At 46.0% G+C, this 26,277-nt stretch overlaps 3 protein-coding genes and 1 non-coding gene across 9 annotated transcripts in view; 1 reads left to right on the top strand and 3 right to left on the bottom strand.

Moving 5' to 3' along the window:
- Positions 1-13,890, bottom strand: part of actn4 (actinin, alpha 4) — a 30,408-nt gene extending 16,518 nt beyond the window's left edge. Inside the window, exon 1 of one of the 4 annotated variants that reach the window (XM_029843258.1) lies at positions 13,497-13,890. In XM_029843258.1, the coding sequence (XP_029699118.1) occupies positions 13,497-13,622 (126 nt within the window). In that variant the 5' untranslated portion in view covers positions 13,623-13,890. The remainder of the gene's footprint in view (positions 1-13,496) is intronic. The other 3 variants (XM_029843257.1, XM_011608724.2, XM_003968702.3) reach the window with 3 other exon arrangements.
- A 1,151-nt stretch (positions 13,891-15,041) lies between these two features.
- On the bottom strand, positions 15,042-21,954 carry LOC101063143 (calpain-9). 2 transcript variants are annotated; one of them, XM_011608723.2, is made up of 20 exons: positions 21,257-21,954; positions 20,241-20,310; positions 19,906-20,024; positions 19,688-19,821; positions 19,444-19,615; positions 19,294-19,365; positions 19,136-19,227; positions 18,951-19,025; positions 18,678-18,832; positions 18,320-18,474; positions 18,041-18,249; positions 17,769-17,814; positions 17,481-17,555; positions 17,312-17,372; positions 16,988-17,052; positions 16,545-16,613; positions 16,210-16,288; positions 15,843-15,959; positions 15,590-15,648; positions 15,042-15,517 (listed from the first exon to the last, which is right to left on the bottom strand). In XM_011608723.2, the coding sequence occupies exons 1-20, from the start codon at positions 21,503-21,505 to the stop codon at positions 15,491-15,493; spliced, it is 2,100 nt and encodes a 699-aa protein (XP_011607025.2). In that variant the 5' UTR covers positions 21,506-21,954; the 3' UTR covers positions 15,042-15,490. The 2 variants fall into 2 exon arrangements, with proteins under 2 accessions (XP_011607025.2, XP_029699929.1); XM_029844069.1 differs by having other exon boundaries at positions 17,312-17,369.
- trnak-uuu (transfer RNA lysine (anticodon UUU)) lies at positions 16,814-16,886 on the top strand. The gene has a single exon. It is a non-coding gene; the product is annotated as a tRNA-Lys (tRNA).
- A 112-nt stretch (positions 21,955-22,066) lies between the features above and the next one.
- Positions 22,067-24,555, bottom strand: eif3k (eukaryotic translation initiation factor 3, subunit K). 2 transcript variants are annotated; one of them, XM_003968701.3, is made up of 8 exons: positions 24,331-24,555; positions 23,586-23,684; positions 23,312-23,432; positions 22,973-23,047; positions 22,761-22,827; positions 22,516-22,593; positions 22,298-22,423; positions 22,067-22,203 (listed from the first exon to the last, which is right to left on the bottom strand). In XM_003968701.3, exons 1-8 carry the CDS (start codon positions 24,387-24,389, stop codon positions 22,172-22,174), a joined length of 657 nt encoding a protein of 218 aa, XP_003968750.1. In that variant the 5' UTR covers positions 24,390-24,555; the 3' UTR covers positions 22,067-22,171. The 2 variants fall into 2 exon arrangements, with proteins under 2 accessions (XP_003968750.1, XP_011607024.1); XM_011608722.2 differs by having other exon boundaries at positions 22,973-23,050; positions 24,331-24,521.
- Between the last annotated feature and the right edge of the window lie 1,722 nt (positions 24,556-26,277).

The following is a 26,277-nucleotide window of genomic DNA, read 5'->3' as shown; positions in this document are numbered from 1 at the left end:
ATATCACAAAAGTCCAGTGTTATTAGTAATCTAACTGTTGATCATATGTCATATATGCAGGGGATCGTGGCAACGCTAAGTAACAAAGGAAAGAAGACCAAAAGAAGGATGGAAGAGACTTTTTTTTTCTTAAAGTGCCTTAAAAGGGTGAAACTTCTTATTGTGTCACATCAAAGAAAAGTAATTGAGGAACGAGCGTTAACCCACCACAGAGGACACTGATGCAGAGCCCAGACCAAACAAAGGGGGGAATTTGTGATTTGTTACCATCTTAAAGGAATATTCTTAGAACTGTGGTCAGAAGTTCTAAATTAGGGAGGGGAGGAGGGCGATGAGCAGGGGAGGGTCCGGGTAGAGTGACATGCAATGTGGTTATTTGTTCATTTATTTATGTCTCTTCCTGTCTTTGTTGGTCAAAGAGTCAGATGAGGAGTCAGATTGCACTGCTGCTGACAGTGTGTGTGTGTGTGTGTGTGTGTGTGTGTGTGTGTGTGTGTGTGTGTGTCTTTTCCAGTCTATTTTAGGATGAATAGCGAACATTTTCCAAACACTAAAGTACTTTTTTTTTTTTTTTACAAGTCATGAGAATCTCTAGATTTCCATCTCATTATCACGTTTACATTATTAAAGAACATTGGAGCCAATCACTAGTTCTGGATAGAAGACATATATAGCATATAAATGACCAAATTAACTACTTAACGCTTAAAAATAATAGATTCAATTAAGAGATGAAAATCCTCACCGAGGGGAATAAAAATACATCCGTGGTCACAATCACAGTTTAAGAAGGTCTCGATCTGTCAGCTGTTAATGAGGGCGAACGAGACGCTGAGCTCTTCCGGGGATCACATCGAGGGAATTGACTTCCGACAAGTGTTTGGAATCTTTGATCCAGAACAGGGTCTTCGTGTCAATGGGGGGGGGGGGGGGGGGTGATGGAGGCGCGATCCAGCAACAACAGGACATTAACTTAATAACCTCAGACACTGGAATGCCTGAGTGGTTCCCACTTCTTTTGATCTAAACATCGTGGGCCGTCACTTTCCGGATCTTTGGGATTTCCAGCTCCTCCTGGGGAATTTGAAAAGGAGCTACAAACACATCCCCCCTGGAATTTGCTCTCCATGCAGCAGGGACAGGGGGGGACGGGGAAGGTGCGACGCACCGAGGGCGTCCAGAACGGCCAGTGGATGAACATGCGTCGGCCTCCCTGAACATGACATGTCAGGAATGCCAGCTATGTTTTTCCTCCCACCAACTCCTTTTTAGTACATCCACCCTTCCCTTCACCCACATCTACACACATCAAGGCCTGTTTTTAAAAATATACTTTGTTAAATAAACAAGCAGACATGAAAACAAGGGCCAGGATGTCCTCCCTGCAGTTTCAGGCTGGAGAGTTCATGAGGGAGAATTCGTATTTTGGAGCGTGTTTGCATTCTGCTCAGGTTGATTCACTCTGAACTCTGAATTATTTAACTGGAAAGCGGGTCCACTTACAGAGACATGCACAGTTATGCCTGGGAAAAAAAAGGCTCTGGTCCCGGACCTTTTCAAATTGCATATCCACCCTAAACTATGAAGCGTATATACCAATAAAGCGGGGTGAGGAATGCACAACATGTGACACCACACGCTGAAAATGACCAGTTTATGCTTTCGTATCTTCACAGGAAACAGGGTCAGAGCGTCCTGCTCGTGTGGGTCTCCCATCATGCCGTCCCTTCCTTACAGCCAATCAGTGGCCGAGTAGAACGCTTCCTCTGTCAAGAGGCGCAGCACAGGAAACCACCGGGGAGGATGTGCATGGTAATTCTCCAAGAATGCACTGAATGGGACCCTCTGTGCCAGACGTCAAATATTAACCTCGGTGCAAGCTTATAAAATCTGACACATTATGAAGTTATATTACATGATGGACCGCGATTAAAACGGACTGAACCTGTACAGGAACAAGACACTGACCTTTTGTACTGTGAGCATTCAAATTATCCTTATCTATGGAAGAAGGGATGAGCCACTATCAAGTCTGCCCGGGGAGGCGGAAAGGAGTTTGCATTGTATTATTTGATAAGATATCATTTAAGGTGCCATTTTCAGTTTTACTTAATTCTTGTCTAAGAGGAAGGATCTGAGATGTTCCCCAGAGTGATACATCAATTAGGATCAAATCAGTGGATATTGCAAGTAAATGAGCCCACCTAAAGGTGCCATGGTTGTGTCTAATCAAGTTAGACAGGCTTAATTAAGTTAGAATAGTTAACTAAGACCAGCAGCAAGTGAATGACTCAACCAGGATGTTATTGTGCAACGACATACGTTTGGAAATGTTCTACCGTTCTTGAGAAAACACTGACCAAACATGCACCGTATCGACCGCTGCTCCCGTTCGCTGTCGCCACCCTTCCGGGTCCAGAACCAAACACCAGGAGATATCAGTGACACCAGCGCCCGGCCGCATCCGACTGTAAATAAACTACAGATGGCAAATCCATACCAGACAAGAGCGTCACCCCCGTGACAGTCAAGCCTCAACTTGGCTGCAATCAAAGACAATTAGGGGAGGATTAGAGAGGAACGGTGCAAACATAAATGTTTAATTCCTCCGCCTTTTGCCTTATTATGACCCAACTCTGGGTCCTCTTCGGTGGGGAGAGGACCTCCAGTCGCCAGATCCCCTCATCCCAAGACCAGAGCTCTATAATGACTGAAAAGCTGAGGTCATTATTACTGCACACCCAATTCTGTGCGTCTGTGTTTTAACAGCTCCAGTCAGGAGTTTGGCAGGCCTGATCGCAGTTGGCGGGCCGAAGCCTCAGCTGTTTGTGTCGACCTTTTATGAAAACCTCTGGCCGAATCTTTCCAGAGCTCGCACCAACTCTGCTGTTCTGTTGCCGATCCAATCAGGCAGGAGGAAACGGAACCACTCGCCGCACATGGGTTCGTTCCAAAGTGTTGAAGTGATGCCGCACGACAGCTTTCAAGGGCGATAGAAAAGCAATCACCAGCGAGCAAACGTGCACGTCGCCGGACAGAAGTGAGTTTTCCGAGTGCGTTCCAGTGGAAACGTTGCAGGCGGCAGGGACAAAGCCTCGTTTGACTCCGTCCCCTTTCAAGAGCGCCGGAGCCCCGTCGCCTGCTGCCACGGAGCGACGCGGATTTTTCCACAGCGTTTCTAGTCCCGATGTTCTGCGTTGTAGAAAGTAGCAGCAAAATTCCACATTCCCGAATATTTATTCCCGATGTGTATTTAGTCCATTATGAGCTGCAACATCAATAAGCCCTGCAATATTAATGGCAGTTTTCACTTTTTCATTCTTTTCTTGCAGCGATACACAGCTGCACCGCATGCTGCATAACTTTGTAATTGAGTCTAAAATGATTCGTTAATCCAGGCATCGTTTGGGTGCGCGACAAGGTTACAGCTGTGTTAAACTCACGCCCCTGGAAGTTCACACAGTCCATTTATAGCGAAGACAGGAACAAACCTTCCGAAAACCGCTCAGGCCTGTTAAGAGGAAGTCATTGACCAAAAAAAAGAAGTGTTCTTCGGTCCGAACTTCTTGTTTAACAGTGATCAACGATATTTAGAGGGCATTGAAACCTTTCCTTCCTAAAATACAACCCGCACCTCAACCCTAGCTTGTTCTTCACACCGAACAAATAATGCAGAGCATTTAAATAATTAAATTCATTGGAATCTGTGCGGTATGCAAAGTATGAGAAGCGTTAAATATTCGTTATTGGGATTCCTCTGAGCAGGGTGTTTCTGTTGAATGTGACGCTGCTCCCACGGTTACTTTAGGAATCATAACCCAGATGCATGCACACACCTTAAAGAGAGACAAACAAAGAGACCAAAGCACAACAAAAATATCTCTTATATTCACAGAAACACACAGTAGAAGACCAAGTGGTACTGGAAAGTGTGAGTGTGAGTGTGCGTGTGTGTGTGCGTGTGTGTGTGTGTGAGAGCTCATAAAAATGTGACCAAACGAGAGTTTCAGGATGGCTCAGTTGCCCCGCAGCACTGTCACGGTAACAGGCTCTTCCTGCACCTCCTCCTTTTCTACCCGCCTCACACACTTTTACCTTATAAGGCAACGCATTTAACTGTCACCGAAACAATGGTGACGTCAGAGTGCAGCAAGGTGCCCCCCCCCCGCTGAAAGAAACAATGCACAGATGTGAAAACGGAACTCTACAGGACTTAAACAGTTAGAGCAAAGGTCTGGTACATTACCTGTTACTTCATTGGCCTTGCTTATTTCTGTGTGTGTGTGTGTGTGTGTGTGTGTGTGTGTGTGTTAGATTGTGTGGGTGCTGTAAGTGCAGGAATGTGAAACACAACACACCCCACTAAAAACACACACTCTTTCTCACAGGAAGCAACACAGAGGTGTTAGAAGACCACTCGGAGCGCATACGTCCGCAGTGTTTGCTTCACATTAATGGTGCACGAATCAATAGGACCCGATTGGCGACTCAAAAACCACTTTAAAAAAAAAAAAAAAAAAAATCAATAAAAAGGCAGCGTGTGGCCGTGCACTTTAGCACAAACAGTATCGTTCCATCAAAGATCCACTGGAGACAGTTACTGACCTCCATCAATTCATCGTTAATTAGGACACGATGAGAAAGCATTTATTGATTTTTAATCAACGTGCCAAACACATCATTGATTTAATTTGATACAAATGATATTTTGAAATATTGAGCGAGCGCTTTAGTTTTGGGTTTTAAATGCCGCTGGATATAAACTGAAAGGATGCAAATTGTTCTAAAAAGCTTAAAGGCTTCCTGCTGCTGTGAGCAATTAGATAAGCTGGCAGGGAGGAGACCTCCGAAAGGTGCTGAGAGGATCCAGACCTTCAACAGGGAGCAGTGTGCTGTTTGTTCCTCAGTTTCCTCTTGTTGATGACCCCTTCCCACACACACACGCACACACACACACACACACACACACACACATTCCAGAGCTCAACCCTGCCCTTTAGGGCTTCGTGACTCACTGACCCAATGCCTGTCTGACATGCAGCCGAGACCATGCAAAGGAAAATCAGCACGCCAGTCGGCGTTAATCAGCTGCTGAGTGTCTCATCACGCAGACGGCCAATTAAATGGCATTCGCTGATCACAGGGCAGATCTTTCGAAGCCACTGAGCTAATGGGCCAACTGAGGATAATGTCATAGATCAGTTATCCTGTGCTAATTGTTTAGTCTATGCAATGGATGCCTTTAGCTATTCTTGACCAGATGACTAGTCCCAAATGCCAGTTTGGACCAGCCTGGATCCTGCTTCGCTTTCCTCTCGGGAGAAGCGATTGCGTTTTTGTCCTTCTTTGTAATGCCCACGCGAGCTGAACTGACAAAGGCGTAATAACGCGGCGCTTATTGGAAATACACACATATGCCTAAACACAAAATGATGCATCAACATGCTCTCCCACACTAGCCTAAAACCTCCAGATGATTTAACGCCGGGCTCCTCGTGCCCCAGATAGACCCATGCAGAGCTTTTAAAACCCACCCCCTCGACACGCACCCGCCCTGAGAGCCCCTCCGGGAACAGGGCGCAGCGAAGGCCACTATCACCATGTGTAGGTCAAACCTGCATCTGTGAGGCATCCCTTTAGAATGACTTTAATCTTGGCGCACCCCCACCTACCCCACCCCGTATGTGGAGCAGTCTGGGATATGTAGACAGTGAATCCACGGCAGTCTGATCCCCGCAACCACTTCCTGCTCTAAAACAAATTGAGTGGCCACCCAAAATGCCCCAAAGTGAAGTGGCGCAACTATCAAACCACGTCCTAGTTGCGCCTCAGGAGACACTTCTATGGAGGACAGATGTCACACGAGTGACATCACAACAAGCTCTGCGTTCCACGGCACCTCTGGTCAGTTTTTGGTGTTTCGGTAGAACTCTACACAGTGGTCGTTCTCCACAGCAGCCACCATATCAATACAACTGTGCTTTGGGGGCTGTTGCTAAGCAACCTAGTGTAAGTCTCGCATCTTATTTTTAGAATAATGAAAATTGTTTCCAGCGCCTGGTGTCCGTAGTGGGAGCCAGTCAGGATCTCTTCACATCTGTGCATCAGTAGATAACATCTTTACATTTGTTTCTGCGCCACCTTTACGCCGAGCACCACGGAAACCTGCGGCGCCGGCGCTCTCGTCAAAGTGCACCAACGTCACAAGACGGCGTCGATCTTTTTTTAAAACGGTGACACCGGGCTGAAGAGAAAATGCTGCAGCACAATTCTCACGGCGAGGTGAGAATTTCTCCACAGCAGTGGTGGCGGAGCGGAGCGGAGCGGAGCGGAGCCGTGCACGCTCGCCAGAAACCGAAACACTGCAGCTACTACACAGAACGGCGGGCCCGTGTGAACACCACGCTCACACTGCCGTGCCTTCCTGAGTCAGGAGACAGCAAATAGAAGTCTTTGTTAACTGGAAAAACACGGCAAAATAATCCCCCGCAGGCCAGCTATGATTGGACCAGACAGGGTGGTAAGCTGGTGGCCGCGGGGACGGAGGATTTCCCTGACCCACATTAGGGGGGGAAAAGACATTTCTGTTGCAGCAAACTCACCTACGTTGACTTGGGAGGTTTCATTCTGGGTATTATTCACAGTAGACGACATTTAGATGAGATCACAACCCATCTCGACGGTTAAAAAAGCAGAAAAAAAGCAGGACTTTTGACATAATGAAGTGGACAAAATGGCTTCTACCGTGCATATTTGTGGTGTGCAGCGTCATTAATGTGACGTGAAGGACAAGTGGAGACGTTTCATACTTTCTTCAGGATACAGTCAGCAGGCATTCCATCATTTCTTGGTCCGCCATCTGTTCCGTTAAGGGGGGGTAAAAAAAACAGATCTGACTCTCTTCACGGTCTGAGTTGGTGGTGAGTTAGTTTGACTGAGTTTCTGACTGGACACTGGCGTCATATCTAAAATAGTGAGAAGGTTGAAAAAAGAAGAAGAAGAATTAAGAGAACCACAGAACCTTCCTTCCATCTGTGCATGTCTGATGATGAAATTCTTATTTTTAACCAAAAAACACTCGATATTGGTGTGGAAATGACAACAGAGCGAGGAAAGATGAAAACCTTGAAGGCAGCAGCAGTAAGATTGGATTGACCGACTTTTCAGTTGCGTAACCTGGCAGAGAAGTTGCCGAAAATGTTCAACCATCTGGCTCAACCTCGCCTCACTTGTCTGCTGGCCTGCGTGCAAGACTGTAAAAGATACAACGGCCCTCGCAAACATGCTTCGATGCTCGCCACCAGCGTAATAAGAGAATCGTTTTTGTCTCATTTTAATCTCAGCGTACAACCTCGCAGACCAGTTCAATTGTGTTACAGATGTTTTCCCCCCCTGTTCAAAGCCAATATTAAATATAAATCAATAGCTTTAAGCAGACTGAAGAGCTAAAGCTCTTCATCTCTGCCATGTGTGTCTCTCTAGAAGCTCCAGACACACAGGAATCTCATCTGAACTATAAAGAAAAGAAAAACAGATTCAACTTGTGAACCCCAGGCTGGTCCTGGAGATGCCTGACTGAAAACACATGTACTGGGGGACGTAAATATGAATCCCGCAATACGGTCGCAAACCCCAGAGCTGAGCTGTTTGATCAGACAGAAGCAAACAGAAAACCCAACAATTTTGTGTGTCGCCTCAGCGACTGTGGTGATGACAAAAGGCAGGAAGTGACGAGGGCAAAAAGGAGCGCATGGTTATTCTGTGAAGATGTTCGGGTTTATCGTGAGGGAGAGCAGAGCAACCGAAAGGCGGAGTGAGGATTTCATGCTGTTTTGTTCTAAAACCAGCGAGAGCTCTGGGTTTCAATATTTCAAACGTGCGTCTTAAAATACTACAGGTTTTAGCAGGAAATGGTGTAGGAGTGAGGAGGGTTGAATAATCCACAGAGGCCAGAGAGGCGGACAAGGAACCAACACGTCCAAGGTTGTTTAGCTGTCTTTGTGATCAAACAGAGGAGAAAAATTACAGGCCGCCGGCGGCATGTGACCGGTGACGGGCGATAATCAAGGCTAATTATCAGCGCTTCAGCCGATTTACAGCTGCAGCAGCACAGGGAGCAGATCTGGAGGTGGACCCGTGTGGCACCAGGCAGATACAGTCAAAACCTCCAGCCAAATCAAACACTCCCTCCAGATGTCTGCGCCACGTGCACGAGCATATCACAGACCGAGTTCGATGCATAAGAGCGCACTGCAAGACTAGCATAGCCTGTTGTGCAGTCTGTTTTTCCCCATCTCTCTTTTGCTCACACACACACACATACACACACACACACACCCACACAGACACACCCACCCACCCACTAGAGAGACAATAACAAAGGTGTGATCACATATTCAAAAACAAGAAGAAACATTTAATAGTTCAATACCACACTTTGGTTTTGGGATGCTGAGCTAACACCCTCCGCTTTTAGGTTTTTTTGGACACGTTACAACTTTTTAAAGATGATTATATAGGCTATACCTAGCGAGCCATATGCATATGTATTGTATGCAGACATGGGCAGTTCCTGTTTTACTTACCCAGGATGTGTGTCAGATCTGAACATAATCTACTCAGATCAACTGGGCCATAATCTCTGGATGAGTGGAAATAGGGGTGTGGTTGGGTGTGTGTGTGTGTGGGTGTGTGTGGGGTGGGTGGGGTGTGTGTGGGTGTGTGTGTGTGGTGGGGTGGGTGGCTGTGTGTGGGGTGGTAAAAGCCTGTCTGGCACAACCACACCAGCCTGAGAACAACTGTTTAAGAGAGCCTGTTCCGCCTCACTGTTAAATTCCCTTTTCCATCTAATACATGGGTATTTTCTTTTCAGGGTTCAGAACATTTATTAAATCTGATCACTCCTCTCAGGTGCAGGGTGATAACGGACCTCTGAAACGGTGTTTCCAAAAATACGAAGCGCTGAAGAGCGGAGAAGCTGCCGTCCCACGCAAACATGCATGAATGCCTTTGCTCTCTGCAGCCATCCAGGCCGAGGACACCGACAATAAGCAAAGATCTTGGGAGAAAATGTGCAGCATCAGCCAAATGATTATAGCTGGGAACCACTTTAAGCTTGTTGGTGACCCTTCGGCACACAAGCAAGACTTTAGAATCCCCTAAATATTTGTCTGCATGCAAAGACAAGAAATCGTGCTGCTTATTTTACAACCAGAATAAACACGCTAATCTCAGCTAAAAACAACCGCAATCGGACATTATTGTATCGGTTGAGTTTTAAATACAGCATTATTAGATCCTTTAATCAAGTTATTACAAACAAATGTAGAATTTCATGTGAGAAAAGTCACTCATTCCATTACAGCCCTTTGGGAGAAGCCTGGAGAACATAGGAAGAGGGGTAGTAGGAGCTCACAGCTAAAACCATCAACAGGCAGCCTGGCAGCCAACCAAAAGGAAATTCTTAGTCTCCATTGTTGCCAATTTCAGTTCAGAGGGAAATGCCATTTAGTAATCCTCATAACTATGCACACAAAAGCTCAGAAGCAAGATTGTGAACGCAAACAAACAATTAGCGAACGACCACAAGGTCACGCCGGCCATAAACTGAACCAGGGGACCAGCAGCGTCTGATATTTGAATGCACAGGCGTGCAGAAACGCCTTTCTTCGACACAATGAGTGGAGGAGAAACAGACCGTAAAGAAATCCCTTTGAAAGAGGAACACACGGGGCTCCCCCCAGCCCGACCCTGCTGCCTACAGCTAGCTGCTACAGGCAGCAGCCGCTGGCTACCATGTGGTTAGCTTTGCACTTTGCACTCGCCTGCTATTCCACATGCTAAGTAAACGGTCCCAAAGAACAGTCGATCGCAGGGCGGCGCCGAAACAGATTTCAACAAACAAATATTTGGAGCAACAACCGGCGTCTTGATTTCATCCACCTTTCGACTCGGCTGGAAACTGTTGCTCTCCTTCTCAAGTGCCCTCGACCCCGAGGGAGGATTCTCTCTCGTCTCCAGTGCACAGACCACATCTGGAATCCTGCAATCCCCGCTAGGGGAAAAAAAAAAAACCCAAAACAGGATAACCCCCTTTAGTTAGACGCCTCCTCCCACTGGCCCAGCAGGCTATAATGGGCCACCGAAGGAATGTTTGCCCCTGTGTGCTCTCTCGCTGCCGCCAAGAGCAGAGGAGAGGAAGGCGAGGGGTTACATTCCTCTGTTCTGTCCCCATGCTGGCTGCCCGGCTGGTTGAGTGGCTGGTTGTGCAAGTCCACAAGCTGATTCTGGACCAGTCAGCTGACGGGGAGCGTTTTCCCACAGCTGACCTGGAATCAGCTGGAGCAGCGCAGCTTTTCCACAAATGTTTTTTGTGATTGCAGAAGAATTTCCTCCCAACTCCGTTCACGCAATCCCTCCGCCGACCTTTGGATGAGCACCCGTCATCAGAAACATCCCATGACGTCACCGAGGAAAACGGGGGCTCCGGACTAGACAGACGTTTGGACGTGGACGGCGGGATTCATTGACAACTGTTGGACAGGAGTATCCACCCTGAGCCGATCCTCCCGTCACGGAATCGGCCGATCACGCAGAGAGAAAAGACGAGAGCCAATCAAAGCGCATTCTCAACCAACAAAGCATCCTCTATTGTTGTTTAGAAAACAAAGCCGTTTAGCCAACCTCCCTCAAACATGTGCAGCTTCCTTCGCTCTTTTAAAGGCCGCCGAGGACAAAGAATGCAGACGGGGAGACAAAAGCTGGCAGGCAGCTTATCGTGTAATCAGACCGCAGCCTTGGCAGGGACGCGTCGTTTGATCCACTCGTCCTCCAAAAGATGTCATTTGCAGATCATCCTGGGCCCAAACGGCCCCGTCTGCTGACTCGTCACAATAAAAGCATGTCAAAGTGGGCGGCAGGAGAACAAACCAACACTGTGTCCTCCTGCCCACCTTGGCAGCGCTGGAAGAGGAAAGCTTTTGTCGGGCTGGGTGTGTCGGAGGAGGCTGCACACTCACTGGGAGCTTACTGGGAGTATTTAGAGGACACACCTTGGCTGAAACTCTAAGGTAAAAGAGTGAAGAATAAACAGGAAGACGGAAACACACGCAACCGAATAACCATTACACGAACTATATCGAATCATCCGATCTGCCCCCGACCTTCAGTCTGACGCCGCCAATGCACTTGAGATGTGTAGGAGGGGAAATTTTGCAGAAGGTTCCATGATGGTTGGAGTTATTGTTGTAATCTCTTCAAGCGTCGGTGCCTTACTCAAATACTACTGCGCTTGATTACATCACTTTGGCAAATAGTAACAGGCAGCCGGCAGTGGTGCCGACTGCGGCGGGCCCTCCGGCCTGTGTGCTTTACAGCTTTCATTGTTAGCTCATCCGCCCACCTCGCTGTACTTTCGCCCTGCCCGAAGAAAATGAGAATTGTGCGCCGCTCCAACTGTCATTCCAGGGGCTGGTGCTGTGTGCCGCACGGCTCAGGGCCGCAGTAAATCCTCCGGTGGCGTCATGGCGCGCTGCGGCGTGTCTCAACACGCAGCGGCAGCGATGAGAACGACCTAATGACATGTTTGCTAGGCGAGAACCTTTGCTTGGAACAAACGGCTCTTGCGCCAGGTGCTCTTGGGTGTTGCTCAACATGGGTGACAGGAAGTGTGATGCAACTATCAACTTCTGCTCCCGCCACCGTCACGGTGGCCGGAAATTTCAAACTGTTGGCAGCAGCGTAGCAACACCTGGGTTACCTCCACTTACTCCTATTGCCAATGTTATGAAGAATAAAATGTAATCAAACTCATCTCCTGTTTACCCACTACAGTAACCCTGCAGGAGCACAGGACAGCTCTGAGGCATTTGTTAGCGAGTGTGCAATTACTGGCCCAGCTAGCATGAACACACTACAGGAATTTGCCCCGTCGCTCCACACTGCACCAGGGGTGACCCAGCTCCCGCTCAGTAACGGGGGGCATGTGGCGTCCTGGTGAACTCTTTCATCCACAGCACTGATTAGAGGCCTCAGTAATGCAGGAGAATGGACATCGGGCCTGGTTCACACATTGAACCTCGTTCCGTTAATGATTAGCACGTTAAGTTTTCCTCTGGGAGAAACTTTGACCGGTGTGATCTCTGTACAAACAGGGAATCCACTGAGTCAACCCCCTACAACTGCTGATGGCCTAACGGTAACGTCCACCCCACCAGTCACCCCGCCAGTTAGTCCACGAATAAAAATAAGAGCAGAATGCTTCTACACTGTCAGGATGCTAATTCACAGCTGTGCATTGCAATAGAAATGTATGGACGAGGGTCTTAAAACACTTCTGGTGTCATAATAAATCTTTCATCATCAGAAGCTCTCGTGGCAACGCTTAATTGCATCACATCATGTGATCAACAAGCGCCCCCGTGACTTGAATTTCAGCATCCTTTCTGCTGCCAGCCCGGACTGCAATGGCTAAACTAAGGGGGAACTAAGAACAAGGTCAGTATTGTCGGGTTTATGCGAGTGGGGGACCGAGGCGGCGTGGGTAAAACGTGTGGCGAGCGTTGCTGTGATCGCCTCAGCCTCCGACGGTCCTCCGCACACGCCAAAGGTTGGGATGATGGTTACGAATGAGGCGCTCTCTGTGGTCTGACGGACCATTCTGCAGACATAATCAATACGTCTTTACTAAATCCATGCATCCACTAATGGTCCGTGGGTGGTGTTTGCTTTAGAGGGATGCTTTAAATTCCTTACAACTGTATAAATAGTTGTGAGAGAAACCCTTCACGCCTTTCAACGGGTCAATGATATCACTGGAATTCTTGCGTATGACTCGTAGCACAGATGTTGTCTGTGAATCACAGCAGCTTTATGGTTAAGACTCCGGCGTCTGATGATCTTCCATCATCTCTTTTCCTGTAATGTGCAGCAGCAGAAAATCTGTCTTATCGGCCTCCAACCAGCCAGCTAAGTTGGACGCCCTGATAACAGCACAGCCTTCAAAAACAGCCCCGGACCGGCTGTTTCAGACCTCGGACCTCGGTCTGCACCATCCCACTCTGGGTTTTTTAACATGTGATTGGCGCCCGTTTCCCATGGAAATTCGAAGCGCTGCGGAGGGAAAAATAGTAGATCAACCTCGAAGTTAGAGGAGCCGAACATGTTACACATGCACAGCGGAACAGTCTCACATTCCGACGTCTTCGAATGGAGAGGAGGATGGTGGCGTGGGGAGAAAAGGAGTTTGGTCGGAGTAGAACGAGGTCGGGTAACATGAAATGAGCCAAGCGGGGTCGAAAGGGAAGATGGCTGAGTTTAAGTACTGGAACGGAAGAAGCTGCGGGCTTTACCGAGCAGAACCGAGGCCCGTGTTCGGTGTACCAGCTCCATTTCCCTTCCCATCCCATCCCTCCACTGCCATTTTCTTTCCAACCGCTGTCTCCGCTGCACAGCCCGGCGAGACAGGGCCCAGCTGGGCCCGTGGTGCGTTCACTTACCTTCCTCTGCTGCTTCTCCCAGGCCGGATCCAGCAGTAGGTCCCGGTCCCAGTCATTCTCCTGCTCCATGTAGGTCTGCGGCCCGCCGCCCGAGGCTTGGTTATTGGCAGCGTGATAATCTACCATGTCAGCAAAAGAAACCTGAGTGCGCCACAGAGCAACTGTCAAGGATAAAAACCTACAAAAATAAAAAAAAAAAGGGGGGGGGGGGATCCAACAACGGCCCACAACGGAGAGACGGGATGGGGAAAGTAGAAGAACCGGGGAAAATGCCTTCTTTACTCGCCGCTTTCAGCAGTAAGGGGGCTCGGAACGTGAGGAATATCCGGCGTGTGCAGTCAGAAAATCCCCGCTGCTGCTGTGAGAAGAAAAGCTCTCACTCCGGACTGGGAGGCTGCTGGGAGGAACCGGCCGCTCCTACAGGCTGAGCCACGCCGACAAGGTGGACGTGCCGAGGACGCGCGTTTCCGATATGACCTTTCATCGTAAATGTCGTCAATTACAGCGCGCGACAATTTACCTCAATAAATATCCAACACTGGCAAATTTGACTTTTTACAATAAAGGTGTATTATTTTCTTTGTGATGCGCGTTTTTCATACAGTTTTATGAATGCTGATAACGCGCTCTTTACGACCTCAACGTAGGTGGGTTTTATTTTGAAGAAAGCTACTTTTCGGTGCGGTGTGACTTTGCGCGACATCCGTAAAATTGACACAGACAGCGACCCAGACAGTCATGAATATTCATATAAACTAACATTTGAACGGGATCTCTTTAGATAATAAAACGTACCTTTTCATAAAGACTAAAAATCTGACATTCTGAAATGTTTAAACTTTAAAAATCTGTGATTTTCTCTCTCTTTTTCCACTAGCATTGCGGTAAATTTGACTGCATTGCAGGTATGCGGGTCGCGCATAAGCTCTGAGACAGAAGTTGCAAAATCATGCTGCTGCAACTTGATTTATATCTATTGCTGCTTCCCTTACGTGGACGTTATCAACTTGTTATGGGGTGTCCAAGCTGTGCATTATATGCACATTGATATAATGTGGAATTATTGGTATTATTGCCAAGTAAACGAAATGTCTAACTTTAAATTGTTACATCGAACCTGTGACCTTTAAGATGTCAGAGGGCCAGACCATATCAATTTTGGATGATGAGTACTAGACCCACTGTTGTCATTTGGTGGCACCAAACCGGCACAGGGCAGGTCAGTGAGCCCAACAAGTTGACATTGACGGACCAATAGGAATACAGAGATAAAAACATGAAGTATAGCGCCACTTAGTGGCCGTTCTATGGCAGAGCCTGGAGGAGATTCGGACTTTTTGAGGGTTCGAGTCCCTGTTCAGGCGGATAATAAGCTAGAATGATGTCAAATACTTTGCTCTCATAGTGTTCAGCCACCCAATTTGATGGGGTCGATATGATGTATAGTAAAATCGACCAGTATCACAAAGGCTTCAACATAATCATGTAACAATTCTGGCCATCTGAATAAAATAGTTTGAGTTAAATTTGAAGCACACTATTTACACATTTTATATTCTTTATTTAAAAATGATGTTAACATCATACATTTATTCAGAACACATCAAGACATATTTAGGATAAAGAAATCCTCTAGTCCTAAATCCTAAAGGTAATGAACTGAAATTAGACCAATGAAGTTGTACATTTCTTTATGCTGAATACATTTTTTTTATATATATTAACATATTTATTCTTAGTTTGATGTATTTCATTCTGATTCCCTTGTCATTTCCTTGCAATGACATTAATGACTTTTCACTGATCAAAATGAGACAATGTTGAGTTAAACCTGCTCAGTTAATTGGAATGATTAAGTCAGAATGTTAACAGGATTCACTTCAGAAATCACAACGTTTGAATAAAATGACATTTAAAACCTCATTCTGTAACACTGGAAGATGGATTCAAAGGAAAAAACAAAACAAACAAATGAAAACGCTGATATATCGGGGTCAGTTGTACATGGTCATGTGGAGCCACTGGAATCAAGTGGAGAACAGGTTATTCATCATTTAGATTAATGAAAGTGGAACAATGGAGTTTTAACATACCTGCCTGTAGGTCACCGTTATGGATCCCATCCCAACTATGTCATACCCTTGAAATTTGACTGCAAAGGTTTGAGAAAAATTTGAGGAAAAAAAAAGAATTGTCACAAATGTAAATCTAGTATTTCCACAATTTAGTTTACTTATATGTGTTGTACTGTTTACATTTATATAATCACACAATAGAATTAACATTCATTCTTTAACATTCATTAACATTCCCAGACTACTTGAATGCATTCCCTCCTTCACTTACAGATCATGTTCTCCAGCTTCAGAAGCAGGTAGAGGAAGCCGGGGTAGCTGATGGTCATGTCTGGCTCTGTGTACCTCAGTCCAACCAGCTGCATGATCAGATCATCCACAACAATGCCTGCACCAGAGACCACATGCAGGTCAGAAGGAATGATTTCAGTGGAGTAACGAGCAGGGGCGGCGCGGGTCAGTGCACTTTAAGTTCACAAGTAAAGGATGTGATGAAAATCTGTGCTGTGGCTCCCCCTAGTGGTCACTCTGAGCTGGCAGCTGTGGGTGGTTGGATTGCTTTGAATTGTTGCCAGTCCGGTTTAGTGATCTCAGTCTATCAACATATTTACCAAGATACTGTCAAACCATGGCTTTACCTGCTGCCTTGAGAGCGGGGCCGACCTCTTGATACTCAAGACGCTTCGTTTTGTTCTTGTCAAACACCAGGAAGATATCCTACGGAGAGTCAATTAAAGGAAATGAAAATCTAAAATGACATAAAATAGTAAACAAAACACAACACAATTGCACAATACAAGTTTTTTTAAATAGATTAAACTGCTCTATGTAGCAATAGAGACCAAATATTTCTGTGCAAACACAAAATATTCCAATTTATTTTATGTAAAATGACAGGGGGAAGGGGTGGAACTACTGTTTCTCTAATGCACCTACTAAAATATGAAGATAAAAATGCATAAAGTTAACTTACTGTCCACTTCCTGATTTTGTCCCACAGGTCCTGGAATTCTATCCAGTTTAGCCGAGCGATGCCTTGGGTCTGGGAGAAACGCTGGAGTCAAGGCAGTTGGAACAGTCGTTATAACCTGTCCTAATGGTATCGACTTGGCACGCTCTTAACCCTGCCGAGAAGGTACTCTTTTAGTACCCAGTACCCCTTGTGGAAAAGCCTCCAAATGCTGCTGTGTGAGTCAGAATTAGTGGAAAAACGGGATCAAGGTCACAGAGGCCTTGATCAGAGCCTGGATAGCTCAGTCGGTAGAGCATCAGACTTTTAATCTGAGGGTCCAGGGTTCAAGTCCCTGTTCAGGCGTTAATGTTTTGACCCCTCGCCCCCTATCAAAGAAAGACTGTAAGCAGTCACACACCAGGAAGTTCTATGAGAAACTCTGTAGAATTGCAACACAAGGATACATCCACAAGCACCACCATGCTCTTGCACTGCTCCAGAACCAGGAACTTCTCGCTCCCTGCCAACACTGAAAAGGACAGAGGTCAGGTTGCTGTTTAAAACATAACATGTTGATAAAGGATCCAGCATAAATGGCATAATAAACAAGTCATATGGGCTCAGCTTTAATTAAACCTCCTCTTCCTCCTACTTGAGTCTGAAACTATCACCGGTAAAAATCTCACAAACAGTAATTTGTGGGAGGTTTACGTGTGGACAGAGGTGATTTAAAGTCGGAAAACGAAGCTGTAAGAAAAGAGAAAGAAAGAAAACTGGCCCCCACTGACCTCCTCCCTGTATGGCTTCAGTCAGCAGGTTGTACAGGTGCACTGGTTTGCAAAATCCCTGCTGACAACACAAATGATTAAAGAGTCACTACCACAAAGTGCAGCATGCAAAGACGCTGTGCACGCACATGCATTCCAAACTCCAGCACAACCTTGTAAAAGACCCCACCTTATTGCAGTGCTTTTTGAAAAGCTGTCTGGTCGCTTGCAGGGAGGGAAGAGCAGCCTGGTGAGGAAATTTACGCTGCAGACAAAATAAAAAGGGAACGTTTCAAATACAAAGGCTTTATTTTGACTGTTAGATCCCACAACAGGGTGAGATCACTAGATCTCAGCATGACCTCATTTTCTGCCACCCAAAGACAGTCTTTGTCGGGCCTACATGGCTGTTTCCTCGACACAATATCTGTCATTGAAATAAAATTCAATTTGAGCCACCTGTCGTGTTATTCCTTACCTCCGTTAGTGAGGAGACATCTTGTGGGAGCGGTTTGTCAGCTGGACTGTGGGAAAAAAGAGCAGAAAGATCAGGAAGCTCAAGGTTTAAACAGCAAATAAAGTTTCCAATGCATGGATTTAGCTGGACACACACACACACACACACACACATCCCTCAAGCTTCTTGGTTAATAATCAAGCTTGTCTATTTTGAGTTTTTTAGAATATCATAGTGAGAAACAGTTTAATGATGACTAACGGGCGAGTAGCACCATTAACTCTCCGACTCACCTGGAAATGTTCTCGTTCTCTGTCAGCACCCGCAGCAGGAATTCTCCCTGTTGGTTCGGTTCGGAAGTAGATGGGATAATAAGGTAACGACCAGGGGGCAGCGAGCTGCGAAGAACAACCTCCCGGCGAGAAGAGTAGTGGGGACTGAAGAGGACGGGACGCAGCTTACTCAGGTCCTTAGGTGACAGGTACGTCTGCTCTGGATGGGCCTGCAGACACAGTGCTGACTGTGAGGGCTACATCAGCTGTGTGTGTGTGTGTGAGTGTGTGTGTGTGTACCTGGTATACGTGCAGGGCTATAGAAAGGTTGATGCCGCTGCGTCTCTGGTGTTTCTGCATCAGTGCTAAAACGAAGGAGCAGGTCTTGGAGTCGCGACTGCTCCCGTCCACCTCCGACAGGGTGAAGCTGAACTGAGGGTTCTGCCAGAACAGGTCTGGAAACGTACAACAACCATCAGTCCCATTCTTCCTGCTGCCCACCCCCGGACTCAATCTAAGGACAGTATTGTTGTTGGTGTAGAGCTCAGCAAACTACGTCTGACTTGAGCCCTCTTCGTGAACCAGAACAGCGTCTTTATTAGGTGACACAACCAGAATGTTCACGTTTGATGCTCATGAACAGGTTTTTGTCTCTTACGCCCTATTGGGGGGCCGCCAGCTGTGATGCTGGACACCCAGCTCCCGTGATGCATGCTGCAGGACCACGGCTGCACGCTGGAGCTTTGGAAAGCCTCGGTCTGGTGGCACACCTCCATTATCTCGAAGTTCTGTCGAAAGTCTGACACCGACATCCTGAAGGAGAGAGAGGTCGGTGTGCTGATGCGATGTTGACCCACGGGCTCCAAAAAACCTTGTTTGTCCACAAAATATTGAGCTGTTGTAGTGAGGAGCACTCAGAGGGCAGACTCACCAGAACTCCCCGTCCTCCCGACTGACTCTTTGCAGTCTCTGCTGCTCCTGAATGCTCACAGAGTTCCACTCTGGACTTTATAGGGGAGACAATTCAATTAAAACTTCTAAAACCTTAGCCAAGCTTGGTGCATTTGGATCTTTTTTTTTTTCCAGAGCTAATCAGGTAAATGAATGTGCTCCAACCCTTTCAGATCACTCCAGGCCCCTTCCCACTCTGTGTTGCCCCAGGGGTTCAGGAGCCGCACCAAACATTCAGTCCCATGTGCTGTCTTAACCTGTCGGATGGACAGAACATTTAGGGAAAAAAGGAACGAGGCAACTTCAACAAACTGGGTCTTTACCTGCTCAACTGCTGTGAGAGAGTAAGCGTGTCTGAACATGATCCCCAGCTCATTCTTCTGTTCTAAAGGACCCTGCAGGGAAAAAGGTCCACCCACGTTCAGCAAAGAGCAGAAATCCCTGAGACAGGACCTGACATGTCCTGTCTTTACCTGGCTGGTAGCACAGTTGATGAGGGCTCCTTTGGACAGCAGGTAACTCAGCAGGGGGGGCAGGTCCCTGGGCAGCGCCGCGATGTTCAGGACTTCAGTCACCCCACCCGTCATGTCCACCATGGCCTCGTGGGGGAAGCCCATATTTAGGGCTCTGTAGCCTCCTTTCAGCCTGCAGTCAACATGTTCCAGGTTCTTTAGGATCAGTTGGCTCTGTCCAGGGGGAATAAAAGACAGGACTTACTTTGCATAGGCCTTCTCCAGGAGGGGGCTCCAGAACTCACACTTGTCTGGGGAGCTGAGGTAGATCAGTCTGTTGTCCAGAGTGGGCAACAAGTCATCTATCCTCACCTCCTCCCACTGACCGTACATCCAGAACTACACAGGGGGGGAGACAACAACATGAAGGTGTGACGTATTCAGGTCCAATGGGTGGAAGGGCTTTTGTCGGGGGGTATTTACTCTGAAGGTGAAGCTGCCGTTGTAGCCATCCTGAAAGCTCTGCTGCAGAGGCACCACTCGCTCGAGCAGAGAGGGGTTCAGAGACAGAGAAGCAATAGCAGAGAGCAGCCAGCAGTCATCTGGGGGGGGGGGGGAGAATCAGTCAGGAGCTTCAATCATGTGATGTGTCAACAGAAGAGGACCATCCGTCATGGTGGCAAAGTGCATCGGGCCCAGATTAGAGCTCCGGTTTTATTTACGTGCTTGTTAAAAGCTCATCGGCGTCGTGGCGTCGAGAGTTGCTGACAACGGTTACCTGACACTCAAGTCGCTATTTTTGGGACTCGTGAACTCACTCAGTTCTCCTTGGCGGATGTCCAAACGCGTCGCTCCACTTACAATGAAGTTTGGTGAAGAGCAGAGCTCCTAAAAGAGAGTGACGGATGCGTGACGAGAAAGAAGAGAAGAGGAAGAGACAAAAGAGGGGAGAAAGTTAATGGTGTGAAGAAGACAGCGTTAATGACTCCAAATCAAAGGTAGAGGCAGAGGCGCAGCAATTATGGGGGGGAAAGAATCCTCACATTCTTTCTTCCTAAATGTAGGACATTTACAGGCTTAATTAAGCCAGTTCAACAGTTTTGATGATGTCATCAGGCGTCACCGCTGTTACCTGGTGATCCTCTGGTGATCATCTGATGTTTTTATCTTTGAGCAAATGTTTGCCTGACATCAGCAAACAGGAGACTAAGAGCAGCAAATCCCTGTTTGGTGAAGCCGCCTGTACTGTTTGTACTGCTGACATGAGCATTTGTCCGTGTTAGCATGCAAAGCAGGACCAGTTCAACAGGTCTGATGCGTGGCCTTGACAAATCCAAAACAGAAAGTACAACCGATGATAAGCGGGACATTTGACTATTATCAAGATAATAAAAAGGTGTGGACTTGTTTATTTAGTGGGAGGCGGGATTCCCTTTACGGTGAATGACATGAGGATTTAACCTAAAATCTCTTCATATCTGCCACAACTGGACAAAAAAAAGTCTTTTATATTGTTGAGAACTGGCACTTGAACACAGAAGCTTCACACAACTTTATCATTTGATGGGCAACATTTACTGTATTAAGACGTAAACTCTGCTGGAACGTAATTACACGCAGTTATATCAAAATTAACTGAAACATCCCTCAGAACAGACCAAGTGTAAAGGTCTATTAACCGTGTTCAGCAGTATAGGAGTCTATTTTGACACATCTCTTTAATGTACAACAGAAGTTTGCATGTAGTCACAGGAGCTCCCGTTTACTCCACATTTAAATTGCCGCCGTTTGCACATTTATGCATCAGTTCTACATTGAGATTTAAACACTTCACCTTTGGTCGTTTCCACTTGACCTCGGGCTGCATCTCCAGCTCCCCAAGGGGAAAGTGTCGGTCCACGAAGAGTCCGTCCCAGCCCACCGGGGGCCCCTCTGCCCGCTCCAGGCTCATGTCCCCGCTCATGATGTCGGTCAGCCAGCGGCGGGACTGAGAGCCGAGCAGCTCGTCTGAGCAAACCGAGTCGACATCATCGTCCAGCGGAGGGAGAGACCCTTCCGACGACACGCTCAGAGACTTTATCATGATCTATATGTGTCTATATACCCGCCAGCCACCGCTCACCTGTAAGTCTGCGATGTCGGGATTGAGCCCCGGCAGCTCTGGCCCCGCCCTCTCACCTGGACAGAAACTCCTCCCCTGAAGCTCACGAGGCCTTTTCCTTCCTGGTTCTTCATCAATAAGGGAAATTTACGTCCTCGTTACAAGACTTTAATAATTAAGGGATCATTTATACTTCAGTAATAACAGTAAATATACAATCACGTGACACCTGTCTCCCAAAATAGTGATATAATCGAAATAATCATTTTTGTATCAACAGCTGGTCAATAAATATAAATAAATATAAATATAAAATAAATAAAATAAATGACATTAGATCAATCGGCACCCGTGGCTGATTGCATGAACACAAGAATATGCAGCACAACCAGCTCCCCTTTGTACTTAATTATACTTAATTATCGGTTTACATAATTATAATTACAGCTCCAGAGAAAAGTACAACAGGGGAGACAATTATATTAAAACTACTAAAACCTTAGTGAAGCTTGGTGCATTTGTAAAAGAACCACACAGCGACTGTAAATGATAAATTACTTTTATTGAGAAAAAGATGTTGATGAAAACAACCTGGTGAGCTCTGTCATCATTGATGTGTGTGTGAGTGTGTGTGTGTGTGTGAGTGTGTCACTGAGACGTAGCCATGATGCTGGATACACCTGTGAGAAGACAAACAGCAGAATGAGCCCAGGATGTCGGATCACGGTTCAGAACTGAGCTCTGAACAGCAGCTTTAAGGGTAGAACCACTCACTCTCAAAGTCGATTTTCTCCACGATGTTCTTGGGCTTGATGCTCTCGTCCTGGTTGAAGATGAAGATCTGCCCCTCCTCGTTTTCCGCCCAGCCGTGTTTGTTCATCCAAACCTTCACCTGCGTGTCTGCTCAGCCAGACAGAGTCCGTCGGTATTAATAAAGCTAATTGGAATGTTTCCTGGTGGGTTTAACAGCGCTCCAGCATCGTTGGTCTTACCCAGAGGGTCTCCCAGCATCTCTCCCAGTAAACGGCGCCCAATGGTCTGGTAGGTGATCCCCACCACGTGACATATGACTGAAGGAAACCGGAAAAATAAAATTATATTCTTCATCTAACCCAATCTCCATCTCCATCCTGACATGGGTGTGTGTGCTTCCTGGGAACTTCCCAGCTCTGCCAGTGACGACACACTGGTTTTACAGCATCATGTCCACTGTACTGACTCACAACACGACACTCACACTTGCGAACGGAGTCCTCGAAGCCAGTGATGCCATCAATGAGCTCTCGGTTCTCCTCCAGGTTTGTCTGTGAGGAGGAAGTGGTGACAGGTGAACGCTTTCGCAAGGTTGGAAAACGGATAAACGTTCGGGAGAATCAGAGCCATTGTTAGTCCCGGGCTGAAGCGGCGCCTTGCAACAAACGTGTGTGTGTTTGTGCCTGTGTGTCATACCCAGAAGCTCTGAAAATGGCAGGTCTCCAGCAGGTTTCCCAGGTAGAGGATCTGCCTGATGGGGCGTTCCTCTTGCTGCGACACTGTAGTCAAGGAAAAAGGACACAAACTATTCGCACCCAGGCAGATCGCGAAGAAATTCCAGCATCTACATGAGCGGAGATGTGGATGCTGTTACACCTCACGCCTGAGGCAGCTGGGATAAAGGGATGGATAGACTCCAAATATGGTCTTAATATACATCTATTCATCCATTTCAAGCACTTTACCCTCTATGTTTTAGATAAAACAAAAGAATGGACAACAAAAGAGTCTGTGAAAGCTACAGCAAAAGGATACATGAGTCTGGTCGATCATGCACTTGCAAAGGGTGAAATCAGTGTGAGGCAGGTTGGTCAGAGCCTTCAGGAGGATCTGGGAGGTCACAGCCGTCTGGAAGTATGCTGGGTTGAACTGGTACCTCCAGAGATTTAATGGTACAAAGTTAATTATTACCCTCAATTCTGTTAAAGGAGATACAAACACTGGGATGGCAAAGGAGAAATAACATCTACACAGTAGGATACTGATCGACAGACAGGAATCAGTTTACATCACCGTCACCATAACTTACAGCTTTAGGACCGCCAGGTTAGCCTCCAGATCATAGGCATTTTCTTTTGCTTGTGTTTCCACATAACGTTCAAGTGTTGCGAGGTTTTCTGGGTTGTATCTGTAAGGTGTAACAGATGATTTAAGTGTTCATGGCATCGGTCAATCAGCATATACATTTTCATTAGTGTAGGTCAAACCGTGCTTTTACTTTAGATTGCTTGATATTGCCTCATGACACCATTATAAATGAAAGCTCCTGAAATGTTCATTTTGACATTTTAAGTTGCTGATATTGTAGATTAATCGTATGAGAATCGGTAGTAATGTAAGTGATGACAACATTAGCTTTAATGGGTTACATTCATAATACTAAAAACAGCTGGAAAGAATAACTCAAATAGCATTCAGCGTTAACATCCTGACTTTTTAATGAGAAAGAGGAAAAACGATCATATGTACCATAAACGACAACCATATTTCCTTTTATTAATATGAAAACTCCTAGAAATCGTTTGAGTGTCAGCTTCATGTCAGATAAACGGAAATAACAACGAATCCTAATGTAACAAGAAGACCATATAAAACCAGAGGAGTGGAAACAGGATAATCAAGGCATTGCTTTGCATTGAAGTGATAAACTGAATGTAGTGCAACAGCAATTCATTTGTCGACCAGTTTGTAGCCATTTCAAATAATTTAACTTTAGCAGGCTAAGCTAGAAGGCTAGCACTTTCATTATGTCGGATTCCTAAAGGACCGCGTACCTATCGATTCCTCGCAGGAGTTCGCCCACATTCGCCCTCATTTGCTCGAAAGACGACATTTGGTCCAAACGTTTAGTGAAAACGCAGAGATAGAAAATTGTCTAAAATCCACACGTGGGCCAGGGAACAGCAAATGAACCGGGCGAAAAAGGAACGTGTCGGAACGAAAAGACCGACGCACCGGCGGATCCGGAAACCACCCGGACACACAATGTCGAAGAACCAACGCAAAACTGCGACATTAAGCAGTTTACATCGTCATACATATACATATACTCACTCAAGTACTGATTTTAAAATAAACCTTCCATAGCATTAATTGCTCCACTTATACATCCTAATTAATGTAATTGTCGTTTGTACAAGACCGAAATGTAAATATATCGGAAATAAATGTACACATATATAATATTTATATGTTTTATCCATATTACGGGTGAAGGTTTCGGAAAAAGTCAACTGGTTGGAATATACCAACGAGACTTTAGCGCGTTAAATTTAGTTTGGTGTCACCTTGTGGTCATAGTTGGGTATACATACAGGATATAGGCAGTAAGAAAACGTTTATGATCAAAGCTCCTTGGCCTTGACCATTGGACGATAATATTCGGAATATTACCGAAATTTAACGATCTCTTCATTAGATCAACTTTTCCTCAAAATTGAATTGAAATCCTTTCTTAATTTTTTGTTATATTGCTATCAGACAAGCGGCGGCTATCGTGAGACCTGCTTGGCGGAAATAATAACAATGTAAAGTTAGCGTTGACAGTTATGTTTCACGCTTAGTACCGTCAAGAATTTCAAAATAAAATACCTTCTCCAGCTTGTCAGATGGTCGAATAGCTGGGTCTGATTAGTCTCCTTCAGCTTTTACTGCTGTTGAGAAGGCAGGTAACAAATGCAACATGGTTTTATCAGAGCTAATAAGACAGAAGGTTTGGGTTTAGGCTTTTTACATCGTCGAAATTTATTATCTGAGATGCCAATTTAATCAATAAATTGCTAGAATTTAATTTAAACCAAGCTAATTGACAGAGGATCTAATTGAGAAATTTTAACACCGTGCTCTCTCATTGTTATGATTGTATTTTTTAAATTTCTTTACATATTTTGAGTTCGACATATAATTTTCACATGCTGTAGTTCTCCATTATCACCACCAGGGGCACCATCCACTTTATTAGCTGGCTGCACATCGTCGCCAAATCATTTTCTTTCATGTTTTTGGGAAAACACCAAAAAATATGACCAAATATAGAGCATATGATAACCAAGCCAAAAACTCATTTTCATCAAAACAATTATTTTAATAGGGCGATGACAGGTGTTTGCAGAGCAGCTGCCTGAAGTTATAACAATATTACTTTCTAGTTCAGGCAAAGAGAGTCAGACTGATTGATAACCATTCATGTTTTATTAAAAAAAATCTTCAGAAATCTACAGGCGACCTAACCACTGAATGAAAGTCTGAATGTGATGCAAAGTTCAGGCTGCCATGTTCATTATTTGGCAGCTGAATTTTGCTCAGCTGCTGCTGTGGAGCTGTTTGGAGGAAGTTTGCAGATTGTGGTTGTTGTACTGGCATCACTCCACAGCTCTCTGCTGGAAGCCTTTGATTTATTCACAGTATCTAGTGTAAGAGTTTGCACCATATTTAGTCATAGCTTCAGCAACCCTGTCCCAACGATGGAGATCAGGTTCTCGTGGCCACAGCGAGCCTGTGAAATGTGTCTGTTGGTTGTGGGAGTTTGTGGACCACGTGGTAGAAACTGTGAACAGGCAGACAAAGCAGAGAGATGGGATGATGATATCAAACGGTGAAGGTGACAGGTTTGACAGGTTTTAACCCCTGAGTGCACTACATCTATTATCTGTTTGTCTTTGTTTCTAAATCTTCCACTTGACCCTTAAATGTGAGCCAACATTAGTTTTTCCCCCCATTTG

Source organism: Takifugu rubripes, chromosome 11 (genome assembly GCF_901000725.2).
Source record: "Takifugu rubripes chromosome 11, fTakRub1.2, whole genome shotgun sequence".
In the NCBI taxonomy this organism is placed as follows: Eukaryota; Metazoa; Chordata; class Actinopteri; order Tetraodontiformes; family Tetraodontidae; genus Takifugu; species Takifugu rubripes.
This window is presented reverse-complemented; position numbering and strand designations above follow the sequence as displayed.

Bases quoted from the DNA above. Each gene is read 5' to 3' on its own strand.
- LOC101063143 (XM_011608723.2), bottom strand. From the start codon at position 21,505: ATGATAAAGTCTCTGAGCGTGTCGTCGGAAGGGTCTCTCCCTCCGCTG. The intron at 18,250-18,319 runs GTACACACACAC...CTGTGTCTGCAG, and splicing joins TAGCCCTGCACGTATACCAG to GCCCATCCAGAGCAGACGTA. The intron at 17,373-17,480 runs GTGGGGTCTTTT...TTGTGTTGTCAG, and splicing joins TCAAAAAGCACTGCAATAAG to CAGGGATTTTGCAAACCAGT.
- eif3k (XM_011608722.2), bottom strand. From the start codon at position 24,389: ATGTCGTCTTTCGAGCAAATGAGGGCGAATGTGGGCGAACTCCTGCGA. The intron at 22,828-22,972 runs GTATGACACACA...TCCTCCTCACAG, and splicing joins GCCATTTTCAGAGCTTCTGG to ACAAACCTGGAGGAGAACCG. The intron at 22,204-22,297 runs GTGAGTGGTTCT...GTCTTCTCACAG, and splicing joins GGAGAAAATCGACTTTGAGA to GTGTATCCAGCATCATGGCT.